A 17,290-nucleotide genomic window follows, 5' to 3' on the forward strand; every position below is an offset into this window, starting at 1 on the left:
ATTACCGTAATTACAGTATGAAAAACTCTAAACAAAACAAAATAAAACTAACCAATTCATCTCCTACAATACACAATCCTTGAGATTCTGAAATTAGAATTAATTTTAAATACTAATAATGTGATCCCATGACATAGACTATTGTCCAGTTATCAGAGGCCATAACTCCACAGGACTTAAATAAAGACTATCATCTTGCCACAAAGCTAAAATCACATGCCAATCATTAATACCAACAAAATATTTAACCCTAGGGATTAGTACATGCTATTTCTGGACAGGTTATATAATGCAGGAATGTATAATTTGTGAGCAAATTGTCAGAAACTTGTCAATGTCTTTGGAGGCTTAAAAAGTAGATATATAAGGGAATGGGTGGGTGTTTGAATTTAGGCTTCTCAGATCTATCATTAAATCAACCACAAGTTCTACATTCATAGGATTCATATCATAAATCAAATACTTTTGTTTACTTCTCCTTCAAGACTTGCTTAATCAGAACTGTTTCTTCTCTGTTAGACTTTCCAGGTGGCTTCCAGACTCTACCCTGACTTTAACATAAAATATGCAAAGTAGTTTCTGTAAAAATTCTAATGGTGAGCTAGGATTGAATTTATTTTTCTGTTCATGCACATTACAACCACCATTCTCAACCACATTACAACCACCAGACATTTAAAATATTTATCTTCCACAGTGACTTGAAATGAATATTACCATTTATAAATATGGAAAACAGTATAAGTACCATTAAAATAATAATTTAAGGTCCCAGGCACTATCCAATAATCATGAACTTGGCTGTTTGAAGAATACTTTTCTTCATGATAAAGACAAAATTGTTACAATATGGTGAAATTTTGGATTTCATGGTGGTGAAGAAAATCAGTGACATAGGCCACCCATCTTCACACTCACCTCTCTTCCCTCCACAGAGAGCCAGAAAAGCAGAATAATGTTATTTTATAACCAAGATGACAGTGTTCCAAATTATAGTCTTACTTAATGTAAACTCTTTCAGCTTAAAAGTAAAACAGAACATCTAGCCAACCAAACGCATATTCTATCCAGAAAGTCTTACAACTCATAAAAAATATGTTTTTTCTTCTAAAATTAAAAAAAAATCACTTAATTTAGTTTTTTATTTAGCAGATCATCATCCTAATTGGTTTACTCAGGAAAATTAGTTTAAATGTAACAGACTCTGGCAGGATAAGCTGAACCTCCTACCTATTCTACTGTATGGCAGGGGGGGTTTTGGCTTGAGATTTACACTTAACTACATATATGATTCCTACATGAATTAGTTAAAGAAAGCAAAATGAAAATAAAACTTGACATAAATAATAACATTTTCTTATGTAATCAGGAAAAAGCAGCTGAAATACTTTATTAGTATATCATACTTTAATTTTGGTAGAAATGCTGATAATTGTAATAAAATATTCTTAGAAGATGCTAATGTTTCTATAAATAATATGCTGTTTAATAGCACAGTACACATATTGAGAGAAGCACAATAGCAATGTAGTGTTTGTTTTCAGTGCCATCTATATTGAATAAAAATAACTAATATCAATTCTGTGCCAAGGTATAAATGATGACATTATAAGAAGAGTCAATGTCAGTGTTTACCTGTCTTTGGTTCCACTGAGAAGTATGGCTGTCCTTGTAGAATGCTGTAGACCACTCGGGCACTGTTGCCATATGTAGGATCGTCAGCATCCGTGGCTGTCACTTGTACCACTGAGGTCCCTACATGCCAATCCAAAAGCCAGTGAATCAAAAACTTCAAACTGCCACAAAACAGAATGACTCACAGAATGCTGAACACGCTACATTAGATTTGTTTTTAATTATTTTCTTTTTTCTTGTTTCAAAGCATATGAAAAATTGACATATTTTTGTAAAAGACAAACCCAGAATGAAGATAAATGCTAATTAAGCCCTCAGAAAGATTTAAGGGATACAGAAATATGTTAGCAAAAAAAAAATAAGATTGATGATGCACATTAGGAGGATACTCAGAATTGGAAGGGACTCAAATGTTGGGCATCTCATCCATCAGGGTCAGGTAACAAGTTTTTATCAGGAGCAGTCTCTATAAGTCTCAATTACTGTCCAGAAGGCAGTGTGACAAGTAACAGCATCTTGACACCCAAGTCACTGAGGGGATCTCACTATTATAGCTGAGTAGAGCCAGACAGAAAATGAAACTTCATTAATTGAATAAAAAAAATCTGATGGATCCACTTAACTGGATATTATGTAGCATCTCTTCAAGTAATAGTTTTAGTTTTCATTCGTTTATATGAATTGATTTAAAAGCAAAAGCATAAAATGAAAATTTGAACCACCTTCTCACAGGAGAAAAAGTATGGCAGCTTTAAAAATTGCATTATTAGTTGTTTTCTATATTTCATGAGATAGAATGTCCCACTGCTTCTTCATTTTACTATGTATTCACTCATTCTATATGGAAAGCATTTATTGTGATGTGTTCTTTTTATTTCCATTTGGAGCATAATCTTAAAAATGTTACTTGTGTTTACTTAATTTAAGCGCATGCTATTTTATCATTTATCTCCTATTGACAGGAATGGAAGAAGTCTCTTTTTGTATTCTTCTAAGGTTTTAATTTGTTTCTTTTCTTTAATTTGTTTCTAATAATTTATTGAAAATGTTTTTAAATCTAACATATCATTTCAATATATTTCTAAAGAGATTTCTCTAAGTCTTTAAATAAGTCATTAATGTCCATTTTGTTACAAACCGATTGTCTTTTCCACACTATGGTTTTCCTTACCAGTCCCATCTTCTTTAAAAATGGGTGCATATTATATAACTATAATATAGCTTTATAATAAAAAAAGCTATGTATACAGCACTATTTTAAAATTCTAATTAAAAAAATTGACAGACTTTATTGCACCCTGCAGATACCTGGTAGGACCATATAGTGAATGATGCATATTTTAAAATATTTTTTAAAATTAAATTTTGAGTATTTTAAAATGTTAGAATTAATGGCATCAATATTCTCTATTTTCCCTACAATGCACTATCTCTACAGCAATATTCACTCTCGTGACATACTTAAGTACTGATTTCTTACTTTATTGAAAAGGAAAGTGACTTAAACAAAATAATCAAAACTCCTTTAGTAATTTGGTTGTATATGATTTTTTTCTAAAGTGTTCACTAAGAAATTTACTTTATACAGACACATACACACAACACACATGCACACATATTTTTAAATAACTTTAAATTGTCCATGCTTATCTATGGTCTTCTGGAAATGAATGAATTATCCTAAGGGCTTATTAGTGTGTTTTCAATTTTGCAGTTAGCATTCAACGAAAAACACAGCCCTGAATATTAAACACTGAATGCTTGTGCTATATATACTGTACTACTTGGTTAGAATTAAACATTTTGATAAACTACAAATAACAAAAATAACTTGTATTTGTGCATAATAATCATGCTGTTTCATATCAGAGTGGTATCACTGAAACCAAAAGTACAGCGCATTATTCAGCCTCTAAATGAACAAAGTTCACATTAATCCAGTTCATATGGCTACATCCTATGGAGCAAAGGAAACCTGGAGCAAGCCACTGAAGCATAGCCAACTTGCCCACATGAAAATTATGGAATTGCTCAAACACACCTCAAAGCTTCCTGTTTTTCTAAACATTACTATTTGGGGAGGACAATGTGCCTTCTCTTTTCTCTAAAACCTGCAAATCTTGTTGTGGCTGCTGTCTTCATAGCTGTTGTTCTTGTTGTTAAGCAACAGCCAGCAGCACTGAAGATGTGGGAGGTATCAAGAAAGTGTGAAGAAGCCTGTTTGGTCAAAGAAGTGCTCACATGTAAGCTAACTATGGTGAGATGCTTCCGTTGTGGTTCAGAATTTTTCCTGACCACAAGCATCTATTCTTCTGGTTCATTTTCTGTTTCTATTTCTTCAGCAACCAGGGCAACGGTACCCCATATAATTTTCACTCTCCCATCTGTAGGAAATTTAGGGTCACTAAATTGTGATTCCCCTAAAGGGCACACATAATACACATCTTTGCAATTCCACTTCCTAACACAGTAGATCTGTTGACGGAAGGCTGGATGGATGAAGCACCCTTTATTTAATCAATAAATTTAAAACAAATCACACTGGGTAAAATGTTCGCCTGTTAAAAAACAAATTCAATTATTTCTTTAAATAACTGTCTTACTTCAAAACTAAAAATGACAGGAAATAAATATATAAATCAACTGGTCTATTTAAGCACCACATTTTTTTTTACTGTTTTGTAAGATCATCTAAAATGACATACCAGCTGAAAATTATTTCAAAGGTATCTGACTACTTTACAACTGAGTTTTTATTATTTGATATACATAAAGTATATACCACAAGTACTCTACTTTCTATTTTTCCAGCAATGGGACAATGTGAAAACCCCTCTGAATAAAACAGCCTTCATGATTCTTTTCTATACCTCAAACTGAGTATCAACTTTGTAATCAATTCAATATAAATTTTCACGCATCTAACTTTCTGGAGAAATTACAAAAAACACGAGTGGTGGCGTGTGGAGGGACATTTGTGTGTTCAAGCATACTCTACAAGCAAACAGGCCAGCTTATCTAAACATTAGACAGCCCGCCTGAAACCTTGGCCACAGGATTCTTAGAAGAGCAAATCATTAATACTAATCAGGAGAGAGAAAAGATTATCACAGGGCAGTGTCTGGAAGGATTTTCTTTTTTAAATTCCTAGGGGTACTTTTATTTTTTTAAGATTTTATTTACTCTTGGGGGGGGGGAGAGAGAGAGAGAGAGAGGGAAAGAGAGAGAGAGGCAGAAACACAGGCAGAGGGAGAAGCAGGCTCCCTGCAGGGAATCCGACATGGGACTTGTTCCCAGGACCCCAATCACGCCCTGGGCCAAAGGCAGATGCTCAACCACTGAACCCCCGGGTGCCCCTTAAGCATTTATTAAATTAAATATCACACTGAAAAAAGACTAAGACAAGAGCAATGTACTGAAGACACAAATCTCTGGGGGAAAGGAAAATTTTCCAACTTTTCCATATAAATCAAGTAATGATTGGAATAATTAGATTTGGATGCTGGCTTTTAATGTCTCTCAAACTTTCCCCTCACCTTCACTAGAAACTACTGTACCAACACTCCTGTGATTTTTTTTCAGCACCTATGATGATTTGGTTTTAAAAACGAACCCCCCGAAATCAGAGACTGCCAAAGCAGCACACTCTTTACTCACCCACTGGAGACATTTCGGGGACCCCCGCCGTGTACGGGCCATCCAAGAATTTGGGTTCGTTGTCATTGATATCCTGAATCTTGATGACGAACTCGGACTCGGGCTCTACAGGCTTGTTGGTGAGCCTGTCCAGCGCCTGGGCGCGGAGCGTGTAGTAGGCCTGTTCCTCCCGGTCCAGCCTCTTGGTAGCATGAATATCCCCAGTGTTCTCATCAATAATGAAAATGGAACTTGCCCCTTCGCCTGACAAGATGTATTTGATGGAACCATCTCCTTTATCAACATCAGAGTGAAGCTGGTGAAAAATTCATGTGAGATGAGATTAACTTACAAGAGAGTCAGCGATATGGAGATATGTAAAAATAATTCTTATGTCAGGCAGCAGCACATGAAATTTTATTGTTCTTGGAAAGATAAGCTGATGCTTATTGTGCACAGCCGAGAGGCTGTTAGCATGTGTCAGCTTGCACTGGTGAGCAAGACAATTTCATTTCTTCCTGTAAACAGTCTCATTTCCAAAGGTATTTTCTATCATTCCCAAAGTTAGGAACTCGTGGTGGTGTTAATTTTTATTTGGTCTGTCCTTGCCAGTTTTAGCCATCTTCTTTGGAACAGAGCATTCAGTAAACATGTATAATTGGTTGATTTGATCTTACTCCAAGCAAAGGGACTCGCTATAGGACATGTGCAAATTTAGATCTAATAAAGTGTTTATTTAATATGCTTAGACACTCCCACATTCTTTAAGGACACCAGCCCCTCCCACCCTCTGTCCTGATTAACAAGTATGGATGGATGTCCGGTCACCAAATCCGCCTCCGGATCCTGTTCTAGATTTTAAAATTTGAAGCCGAGAAAAATTACACTGCTCTCTGAAGTAGGAATTTTAAATCAGTATGTGCCTGAGACTTCAACTCAAACCTTTCTTGAAATACCAAGAACTGCATTAGATTTGCATGATTAACCCCAGCAATCGGCGGCAGGGCCAGCTCCCACGGATTTGCATTTCGTATCTGGGACTGTCCCTGCTCTATGTCAGAACATTATGTTGAACAGAGGAACCTAAGGAAACTCAGACATAATTATACATTTTCCTGAACTTCATAACCTGAAAAACACAGGACTCAATCTGTCATCTCCATAATTTTTCATCCCCTATAACCACCATCATCTGGACTTCGAGTAATATGAATGCAAAAAAAAAACCAAATAATAAAGGCCATTCATTATCCTACAGAACTATGTTTGCATTCTTTAAAAGATGAGGTGCTAAGGACATAAAATACGGGAAACTACTTAGGGAAGTGTGCATGCTGTGCATTTTCTACCTTCTGTGCTGGGTGTGGAGGGTACTGCTTTTGGCACCGTGACTTCTGCAAGTGATTCTTCCAGTGTACTGTCACAGCTGTGTCGATACTCTGCTCCAGGATACTTAAGCACCTGATTTCTCCCTTAGTTTCTATAGTTTTTATCAGGACTAAATCATGCAAAAAAATGATCACTGGTACAAGTTATAATTTCGATTTGTTCAGTGTGAAATTATCTAGTGGATCACCGTACCGCGTGTTGATCACCCTCCATCTGGGAAAGTAGAGTTCTTGAAATAGGGCGAATTGCCTAATCTTCTTAAGTCATTCTCAGGGTTACGGTTGCCTCTGTATCTCCCTTGAAGAAGAAAGCTAGCTGGAACCACTACAGCTTGAATTGCTGAGCGCTTCCTATGTGTCAGGCACTATTCTTAATGTTCTCTACATGGTAACTCATTTGGTGCTCACATTGAATGACTTCATTATCTGCATTCACAGATAAGGAAACTAAGGTAAAGAAAGGCTATGTGCCTCGCCTAGGGTCACATGACCAGTGCTCTGTGGCTGCACCAGGATTGGGAAAAATGGGGACTCCTGGAAAGCTCCATCTCCACTGTCTGCAAGACGCTCCTGCCTCTGGAGAGGTGCTGCTGTCCCATGAGCTGGGGCCATCAGAAGCTGCAGCAGAGGACCGTCCACCCCGATCATCCCCCAAGTCATAAAGAAGCTCGGTGCTTTGAGCGGTTTCCATCAACCCACTTTATGACTCAGCAGAAGGGTACTTTCTTGGCATTATGAGCAGCAAAACACTCGGCCACCTTCAACAACACAGAGCAAAGAACTTGGTTCCTGAGACAAATGCAGATGATGGAAGAAAACAAGCTGTTTTAAGCTGCTGATAGCTTAAGTACCCCCATCCACCCCTCTACACACTTCTCATAGCCACTCTCAGCCCATCCATGCCCCCCGCCCCCGCAGCCCATCCATGCCTCTGGCTGTTAGAAAAGTCTACACGACACCATTGACCTTGGTGTGAAACAACAGATGAAGATCCAATGACCACAGGGACACTCAAGTGACATACAGGTGTGTCTTTAATCAAAGGCCTTCTACATCTCTAAGTCTCATTAGGGACTACCATTTATAGAACCAGCCCTTATGATTCATTTAACTAATTCCTGTCAACTAATTGCTGTTTCCATGGCATGGTGATACAATGCTCCTGTAGTATCCAGGTAAGGGAGAGAGGACACATTCCTTTTCAATACACAATACACATTAAATTCCTGAGTTGACCTTCACCCTGAGCTCTGACACTGTGTTTTACATTACGTGGGATTGTTAGCTGTTCTCCATCACTGACAGCATAAGAGCTCAAAGGCAAAAAAAAGTTCAAGTTGCATGTTTCTCCAATCATTTGGGAATCAGATTTCTTCCTTCCTACCCGCCCCAAACACACACACACACACACACACACACACACACACACACCCTCCTGTCTCTGGAGCTCTGAACTTCATCATCCTTCCTATCACTGACACTTTTCTACCAGCTAGGACCATCACTAGGCTTGTAATCACTGCCAGAATTCACAAGCAGAAAATTGCTTTGAGTGTCCTTGCAAGGTTAGTGTAAGCATCTGTAGTTAAAAGTGGATGACCAACTTTGAGATGCTTAAGATGGATACCTAATTATCAGATGCATTCAGACATTTAATCTGGGAGACTGTGCACTAATCTCTAATCTTAACAGGCAGAGTGAAACCCACGCTGTTAGGGAAAAACTATTCCTCTACTTAAAAAAAAACTGCTCAGCACAGAAAAATTTGCAAGTGCAGAACTACCTAATGGCAAGTTTAAGTAAAACACATCTGTGCAGATGCTCTCGTGCACTTGCATGCACACGCAGGTACACACAGTCCTTGTCAATGACTACCACAGAGCAGAGAAGCACTATTGGCCACACACAAACTTATGGGCAGTAAAAAGCAAATAAGCATCCTTTGGTCCCACCATATGGCAAATGAATAAAAAATAAATGGAAAACAAGTATCTGTACTCTTATTTTGGACAGAGTAGAACTTGAACTGTTCCATCTATTTCATTCATAAATACCCTGCTAAACATGGTCTTGTGATTAATCTAAACAATAACAACAAACCTTGATTCCTTAGTCACCACACAAAACTCACCTTTACTGCATGGATTCCTAAGCCCCCTTCAAAATATGTGTTGTGACTCCAAAGTAAATATTTACATCATCATCATCATCATCATCATCATCTTTACTCTTGCAAATAAACACAAACAATGAGGAGTGCACGCACATGAATGCACGCACACGCGCGCGCGCGCACACACACAAACACACACACACATCTCTTAGCTGGGTCTAGCTCATGATGCAAAAGAATCAGTAGAGAAGGAGACACAATCAGTTCGTGTTACCTCCATGTCACCCTGACAGCACTGTGTATGGTAACAATGTAAGAAAATATCACACTGTGTTGGAATCTTCATAAGCTGCATAAGCAGGAATGGCAAGCACCCTTTAAATATGCCCTAAAATGTAGTACGTTTAGCAACCCACTGTGGCTCCATCATCCTCTGCTTGACAGAACAGCTACCCATTACCCCATTATCTCTGATAGAGCAACTCTTCCCTTTCAGTCTTGCAGAACAATACTAATTTGGAATCTTAAAGTCTTTCTCTAGAGCTATTAGAAAACTCTCCACTTATTCTCCATTTTGTGTGTTAGAAATTATCTCCCTAAAATGCACATTGAATTATATCACACCTCTCATCAAGTACTTTTAATTGTTCCCCAAGGTTTAGGGATGTACCCCAAATTCTAAGCATGGAGCTCCATGCAGCCATATGCTAGCTCCTTAGTCTCTCTTTTCCATCACATCTCAGAAGGCACTCTGCGCTCTGGGCATGTTGGATGAGGACCATGTGGCCCAAGCGTAGAAGGCTGCACCATCCCTTCCAACATAAGTCTTCCATCATCTTGCCTACCAACTCACGTCCAGCCCAGCTCCCTTTTACTGAAGTCTTAACAATCTTCTCATTTTCCCCCATGGCATGCTGTTTGCATTTCTCTGATAGGATGCATTTAATTCTGCTTTATATTCCAAATTGAATCTAGTTGTTTTCATATCCAATCCTTTCTTTAATTTATAAACTCCTTGAGAGCTGGGTTCTTTTTTATCACCATATTCCACATTCTCAATAAACAGTTCATTGTCTCAAATTTAGTAAATTTATAATCCACTTTGTAAAAGAGCAGTGCTTGTTTTACTTCAATTTCTATCCTTTTACGTTTTAATAGCATTAGGCAAAAAGAAAACAAACTAAACAAAAAACATCCTGTATCTCTGGATTGTTCCCCCTAATGCTCTGACCTGCCTAGACAGAGCTCAGATAGCTCATTTTGTATGCCCATGGTAACATATGGCACATTGTTTTGTACTTGCACATTTACACATCTCTGTTCCCCAGGGGACAGAACCCCGTTGGGGCAGACATGCTTTCCTATTCCTGTTTCCCTACACACACACACGGGCTGGTAGAGGGTTTTATAGACCTTTGGATGCCCTTGGATGGAAGACTCTCAATGTTCTTAACTTTTTTTAATCTACTATTTAGTTTTTAATTAAGATTATAAAGACCAAAACTAAAAACAGATCAATGCACTGCAGTTCTGATAATTTTCTTACATCTATTTAATAATCAACTAGGGCCTGATACAAATGACCTGGTCTCGTACTGTCAATCTACCTGCCTAAAGAAGAGTCTGAATATGGTGAATAAATCTCAGTTTAGCAAAGACTAAGGTAAAAAAAAATCAATTCAATATGTTGATCAATTTTTCTTCCCATTATGAATATCTTAATTCTGCTGGTTATTTGATCTTACAGATAACCTTGTCTTTTAGCACTTCCTCTGCAAAATGGAAGTAAAAAATACCTGTATTGGGACTTCATTGAACAATTGTGACAACTACTTGAGGTGATACAGAACACAACTCATTAAGGTAAAGCACTATAACATCAGGATTGTACTTTGTAATGTAACACACTAAATTTCCATGTGGCAAAAAAAAAAGAAGTAAATCTAGATGTAAGATGAAACTATTTGGAAAGAGATAATATTTATCATGAAAGCTTTGACACCAAAAAAATAAAACACTAAAGTCAACAAAGGTCTCTGATCCTCACTGACCTACTTATGATGAAGACGGAAATAATTAAAGCTTCTATTCAATTTTCCTTATAATGAACATTTGAATAAGAAAAATGCAAAAGTCATTATTACAGAAATATAAAAATTCATACTACTACTACATCTGTGTACAAAAGTGGAGTAATGATGGCTGAGAAGCATGTTAATAGATTTGAGAATGATTGATACTAAATATTAACAAAGGATTTCTAAGGTGACTTTCCTACCATTGGCTTATTATCGATACCCAATTTTTTAAAGTTTAAAAATACATTAACTGTTAGAACTCATGTGATTTATGAAACTTAGCAAGGTCAGAATTTTAAATGTAGAGGGCAGATTTAAACAATAACTGGTAAAAAATAAAACTGCTTGTATATACACATTCCAGGCAAGTTTTCTTTTCTCATTATGCTTTTTAATAGAAATCTTCCACATGCCACTGGATACCATGTAATTATCAAGTTGTTGAAGAAATATTATAGATGAAAACAAGTGTATGAGTCATTCTTTCTGGTTGAAGTATTTCTAATTTATAATTATCATTGTGGTCCAGGGTTATGGAACACAATTTACTTGTGAAGCATCTCTGATGAAGATGCATGGTTTAAAAACTAAAGGTACTAATTACAACACAGAATAATACAGGAAAGGGATACAATCCAGGAAGTGCTTACATAAGGTCAAAACTGTCAAAAAAAAAGTCTCACTTTTTTTTTTTTTTTTTTTTTAGCCAACATTAGGTAAAAAGGAGGAACTACTCAGATTGGTTTGGTTTAAGTTTTTCTCTTTGGAAAAAGTCCCACACTAATTCAGTGGCCATGGACATTCATTCTAGGGGCTTAATACTTGCTTAGTAGTTGAGAGGTTCAACTGCTAGGTCACCATGGCAAAGGAGCCAGAAGCATGGCTACTGAATCTCCATTCTGCCTTTATTGTGATGCCTTGATCACTCTTAAATCATAGTTCATTCATCTGTTATAGACCAGAATCCATAAAGGTGTAGTCCGCCTTGCACATTAGAGGGAGGTTAAAATGTAGTGATGCATTTGGAAGTATTTTGTAAAATGTAACTTTCTATCCATACTTATAAGTTCACATATAGCAGTACAATAGAATTATCTGCATCCCTTAGAGGGGAGAATCTTGCTTTTATTGGTAAAGGTTCTACACTTATGCCCATGGCGTGGTTACTCAGAACTTCACACTAAGAGCTGCATCTTTTTCATTAAGGACCCAGTGATAACTCAGAAAAGCATTCTCTATTCCACACAGCTACATGTGCTTCCCTAAAGAAATCTCCACAGAGCTCATCACATCCTTTCTCCAAATGCTGTCCCCAGGCCACATCCAGAACTTTCAAACAATGTAAGGAAATCTGCCTTGAGTCAAATTGTAACTGATCAAAACTCCTCCTTGTCCAATGCCTCCTCCTCCAGCATAATCATGAGCACATCATGTTCTCTACTGCAGGGCTCCCCCGTAGTAACTTGCTCACTTAGTTCTAAACTCTGAGTAGTCAACCAGAAGCAAATGAAAAGCAAACCCCTGGAAATATCTAGCTTTTTGCTCAAGAGGATAATTTTCAATCTTGCTTTTGAAACGGGGGCTGGTTGTACACAAAATGTTACAGGAGGCTAACACAGTGCTGCTCAATATGGAGTCCAAGGACTGGGTACCATCTGTCTAAGTCTAAGGAAGTACAGAAAATTGAGAGGAAATGCTTAGCAATTTTCATGGTCATTTAATAGAGCAATTTAATGTCTGTTAAGCCCAATAATAATGGAAAAAAATGAGGGCTCTATTTTCTAAGTAATTCATTTTTAATATAGTTACAAAGCTATTAGGAGGTTATAATAAAGTATGTTCTGTGTTCTTAGAAAAGCCCAATAAGCTTGCAAATAAACAACAAAAACTTGGCCCTTCACTGTAGATCAGTTGAAAAGCACTGGGCCAGTGGATAAAACTTATGTGAATGGTCTTTTGAATGCTTCTAGGCAATAATCAGTCCAAAACCCTTTTCCTGTCCTAACATTAGGCAAGACTGAGGATACTATCAGGGAGGCACAGGGCAACTGAAGAGGCCATTTTTAAAACTTGCACAGATGTTCTGTACGTGGCATTTTGGACGTTGCAGAGGGCAATAGCATGACATGTTTGCCAAATATCTCCTGAAGTCTTCTGCATTGTATTGCCTTGTGCATTCAAAAATACAAACAATAATGGTTAACAGAAACGTAATTCTGGAGTCTACGTTTGGGGGAGAAAACTTTGATGCTTGTTTAATTTAAAAAGACAGTACTGTACACTATCTTCTCAGATCTGATACAAGGATTCTACGTGTCCAGTGTGATCTGATAGAGCCAGTGCATGGACGAAGGTACAAGATGTGGAGGAACACAGAATTTTAGAGATAATGTGGAAGTAGGCGGGTGAACAGAGGAAAGGAGCTAGGAGCTAGTCCAAAAGGAGAATAAGACTGTAACCGGTCATCCTTATGCTTATTAATAAGATCTTAGTAAGAGGGGTTGCTGGTTAAACTTTAAAATCACAGTAAGTATATACATTATTTGTAATCTGTGATATTCAGTAAACTTGTTTTCAAATATTGTCACTGAGTATTTAATGTTTGTCTAGTTAATCCTTTCTGGCATCTTTGTTAAAATCACAAGTATCCCTTGAGCTGTTATTAGAAGTACCAGGTGAGAAGTAGCCCCTTAGCTCTTGTGCCTGAACTAAAGAGATACAGATGACATCACTCTTGTGCCCAAGCTGGATTGTCCTGGAAAAACAGAGATTGGATCAAGTCTGTTTCTGTCTCCATCTAGAAACTCAACATTTATTAATCATCTATTAAAAGTGAGTATGGAGTATCTCCTATAGGCCAGGTGTATGGGTGTGTATTCATGAAGACAAGAGGGGCAGGGTAGCCTGAAGCACAGAGTCAAACGCTACCCATTTTCATGAGCTCACGGAGAGAAAGGCTGTCAACGCAGCAGGCTGTCAGTGGACCAGGTTGAGCAAACAATTGCAACTCTGATGACCATGAAAAAAAAAAGCACCCATAGAATGCCAAGAAATCATCTGACAGGAAAATCAAACTGAGTTCAGAGGTTCAGGGAAGTGCTTTTTAAAGAAATGATATTTAAGTTGAAACAAGAAACCTATTGCTAAGAAACGGTTTGATGATGAAGGGCAAAACTTGATTTCCAGGAAGGTACTTGACTAAGGATAGAAAAAATTCCTTTTTAGAAATCTTCAGACTGAGTAATACACAGGATCCACTACTTTATAATAGAGAATGCTTTCTGCATGTGATATACCAAAAGAGGCTTTACAGTGTAAATATATCACTACCTATATTCTGTAAACATGTTTAAATAATTTAAAAAAATTAAAAAGACTACAGAACAGTGCACCTATCTTAACCTACTATTTGGCTAATGAACGTTATTATTTATTGAAGTTCAGTATGTAGGTCTCCTGTATCAGCATTACCTGAGATGCTGGTTAGAAATGCCAACTTCTGGGCTCAATATTAAGTCTACAGAAATCTATTTGAGTTGGAACCAGGAATATGAATTTTCAACCAGCATTCTGGATAGAAAACTTCTGGTCTAACACATATAACCACTCACATGCAAACCTCTTTAGACCAATAATGTCCTGCTTTAAATTATTCAGCATTTTCAATTACTCTGTATTTGTAATTTAATCAGCAAATACTAGATAAAATTCTCTGCCTTGATTTCTTCACCTATTTTACTCAAAAGGGAACTGTCCCTTTTCTAACCAAAGGTAGGAAGGAAAAGTATACAGTACAGATTTCTGTATCCATCCTGGTGGTTAGAAAAAGAATGATTTTCAGTTGTAATCTGAAAATCAGCTGCAACCACAGGGATTGCACTTCATCCTACTAACTCTCCTATAAATTCCTCCTAGAGAAGAGGTATAACATGTTTCCATAGGAGCTGCTCTCTGGATGGATTACATGCGGTGAAGGGAAATTAGTGGGGCAGGAGGGTTGTCTCTAGGGGATGTCAAGAAAGCCTCTGGGGTCCACTCACTTCCTGAACCTGCAAACACTGGAAGCGTTGGTGGCTGATGTGTCTCAGCTTAGTCTTCTCCCAAATTGTCACTTTTGAGTCGTTTACAATTTGGTCAATTGCGAAAATACCAAAGACTGCCAAAGGTAATACTCCTTTCTTGGGGGCATCCTACATCCAAACCAGCGGGTGAGGGAGTGATTTAAAATTCCCTCTTCTCCCCTAATTCAGGGAAACTATGAAGAACTTTTCAGATCCACGGCTCCCCAAAGCTGAGCCATGTTCTAGGTTGCAACTGATTGCATGTTCAACACGTGTATCTGCTCCAACCTACTTCCTTCCCACCCTCCCAAGCGTTAAATCTAAGAATGCCAGTAATAAATACCCTACAGGAACATGTCTCAGAGTCTGTTTCCTGCAGACCTGACCTGCAGCATGCACACAGGTAACCAGCTCAGCAGCTAATGAGTGGCAGAGCTTGGCTCTCCGCGGACATCTGTCCTCATGCATACCACAGTCTCCCACAGAGGCACAGGAGAGTGAGAAGCCCATTTACATAATTTGGTGAGAGGTGTGTACTTGTAGATCAGAAGCCACAGCAGCTGAAGCAGCAGCAGGGTGGCAAGATTCATAAAAGACATAACCCTGGGCAGAGTGCTGCTTGTTTTTTTTCAGTCTGCACCTGATAGACTCTTTTTTTTTTTTCCATGCTCCCAACCACTTTGATTTCTAGAAACTTCACACTGTGAGTGAACCAGTCACAGGAGAGGGGAGGATTCACTGTGGTGTTTTCATTTGAGAAGAGGAAGAAGCAAAATGCTCTTAACTCCGTGAGCCCAGAGCTAAATCTGCATGCATTTCTACTCATACGAGATCCTTGTTCTCCACACTCAGGGTGAGTGTCTTATGTTCACTCAAGTGGTATGATGTCCAGACTTATTACGGAATTGTTCAGTCAAAATATGAATCCATGGGCCTAGGCCTTTAAGAAACAAAACAAGACAAAACAAAACAAAACAAAACAAACAAAAAACCTCTCCAGGTCATACTATTATGCACCCAGTGTAAGCATCACTGGCCTAAAAGAAAGAAATAGAGAAGAAGGTGAGGAAAATGTTCTTCCATTTTACTGATATTATTGCTTTGAAGAACAGGAAAAAGGTTTATTAACTAGATAAAAAAGAGGAAAAAAAAGCATGTCTATGGAGCTTAGCCAATAATTTGCTTAAAGGGTGCAAATTTTAAAATCATACCTCAAAAAAAAATCCCTGGCCAAATTTCAATAAACACAAAAGCTTCCTAAATGAAAAAATAAACCTGTTTCACATGACAGGACTCTCCATGGGATATGTAATTGCCTCATCTAAAATATAGCAGGTTTAAGAAATAAAAAGACCGTATTCTGGCTCAGGTGACCTAAGGAGAGCTAAGCCATGTTTTCTTCCCCAAAGCAAGATATCACTCAGAAATATATGAGAAAAACAAGGTTCCTTCTGAGCCTTCTTAGCTAGTGCCCAACACAATCAGTGACTGCAAAATCCTGGCTTCCTACCCCTCACAATCTTGACTGCAGTGTTAATGCCAGAAGGGTAAAAGTTTCCATAAACAAATGCAATAAATTAGTAAAGTTATAAGAAGAAAAGAGAGAAAAAGGAACACGAGAGTGAAGTGGAAGGGATGCAGTAAAGCAAAGTCAATAGCTAGTTGATGCAAGAGCAGGACATCCTCAAATAGCTCTCATCTCGCAGAGCCCAGAAAGGCATTGTTGGTTTTCCCAGGAGGACTCCTCATGGCTGTCTTTGTTTACAGGTTGTTCTGGTATTACCAGCAGGACTCCAAGAGTATCACCGAGAGAGAGAGAGAGAGAGAGAGAGAGAGAGAGAGAGAGAGAGAGAGAGAGAGAGAAAGGGGGGGATGGCCACATACCCACTGGTAGTTGCAGACAAAGGAAGATAAGTGACTACACTGCTTAAGAATGATTTTTGCAATTCTTCTTAGCTTTTAAACTGATGATGTTCTAATTTAAAAAATGTAATGTTATCTGAGTACTTTCTGAACAGCACATTTATTTCATAGTATGACTCTGTCCCTTCTTCTCAAAAGGGTATTAAATGTTAGAGCTCTACTCAGCTCTCCATGAATTCACAGGACTGGGATTTAAAATGAATAAAATAAGTTCTTTGGCAGCATAATCACAACTGCTAAAGTGAATCAGAATCATATTGAGACCAATCACGTCTGTATTAAGCACCGTGGCACAGAACAAGAACCAGGGAACCTGGGGCTAGTGCCATGGATACTGCTCCCATGTTGGACAACCCCTAAACAACTGGTGTCATCTGGGGACTTTGGTTCATTTATCTACAAAATGGACTGAACTAGGTGTTCTTAAACGTTTCCCTTTTATTCCTCAAACACTAT

The 17,290-nt window shown here is 37.9% G+C and overlaps 1 protein-coding gene across 2 annotated transcripts in view; it reads right to left on the bottom strand.

Moving 5' to 3' along the window:
• Positions 1-17,290, bottom strand: part of LOC129514424 (cadherin-7) — a 120,775-nt gene that overhangs the window by 62,897 nt on the left and 40,588 nt on the right. For both annotated transcript variants that reach the window (XM_055332977.1, XM_055332976.1), the window contains exons 3-4: positions 5,293-5,587; positions 1,636-1,755 (exon numbers count right to left, since the gene is read on the bottom strand). In XM_055332977.1, the coding sequence (XP_055188952.1) occupies positions 1,636-1,755; positions 5,293-5,587 (415 nt within the window). The remainder of the gene's footprint in view (positions 1-1,635; positions 1,756-5,292; positions 5,588-17,290) is intronic.

This window comes from Nyctereutes procyonoides, unplaced genomic scaffold, assembly GCF_905146905.1.
Source record: "Nyctereutes procyonoides isolate TBG_1078 unplaced genomic scaffold, NYPRO_anot_genome, whole genome shotgun sequence".
In the NCBI taxonomy this organism is placed as follows: Eukaryota; Metazoa; Chordata; class Mammalia; order Carnivora; family Canidae; genus Nyctereutes; species Nyctereutes procyonoides.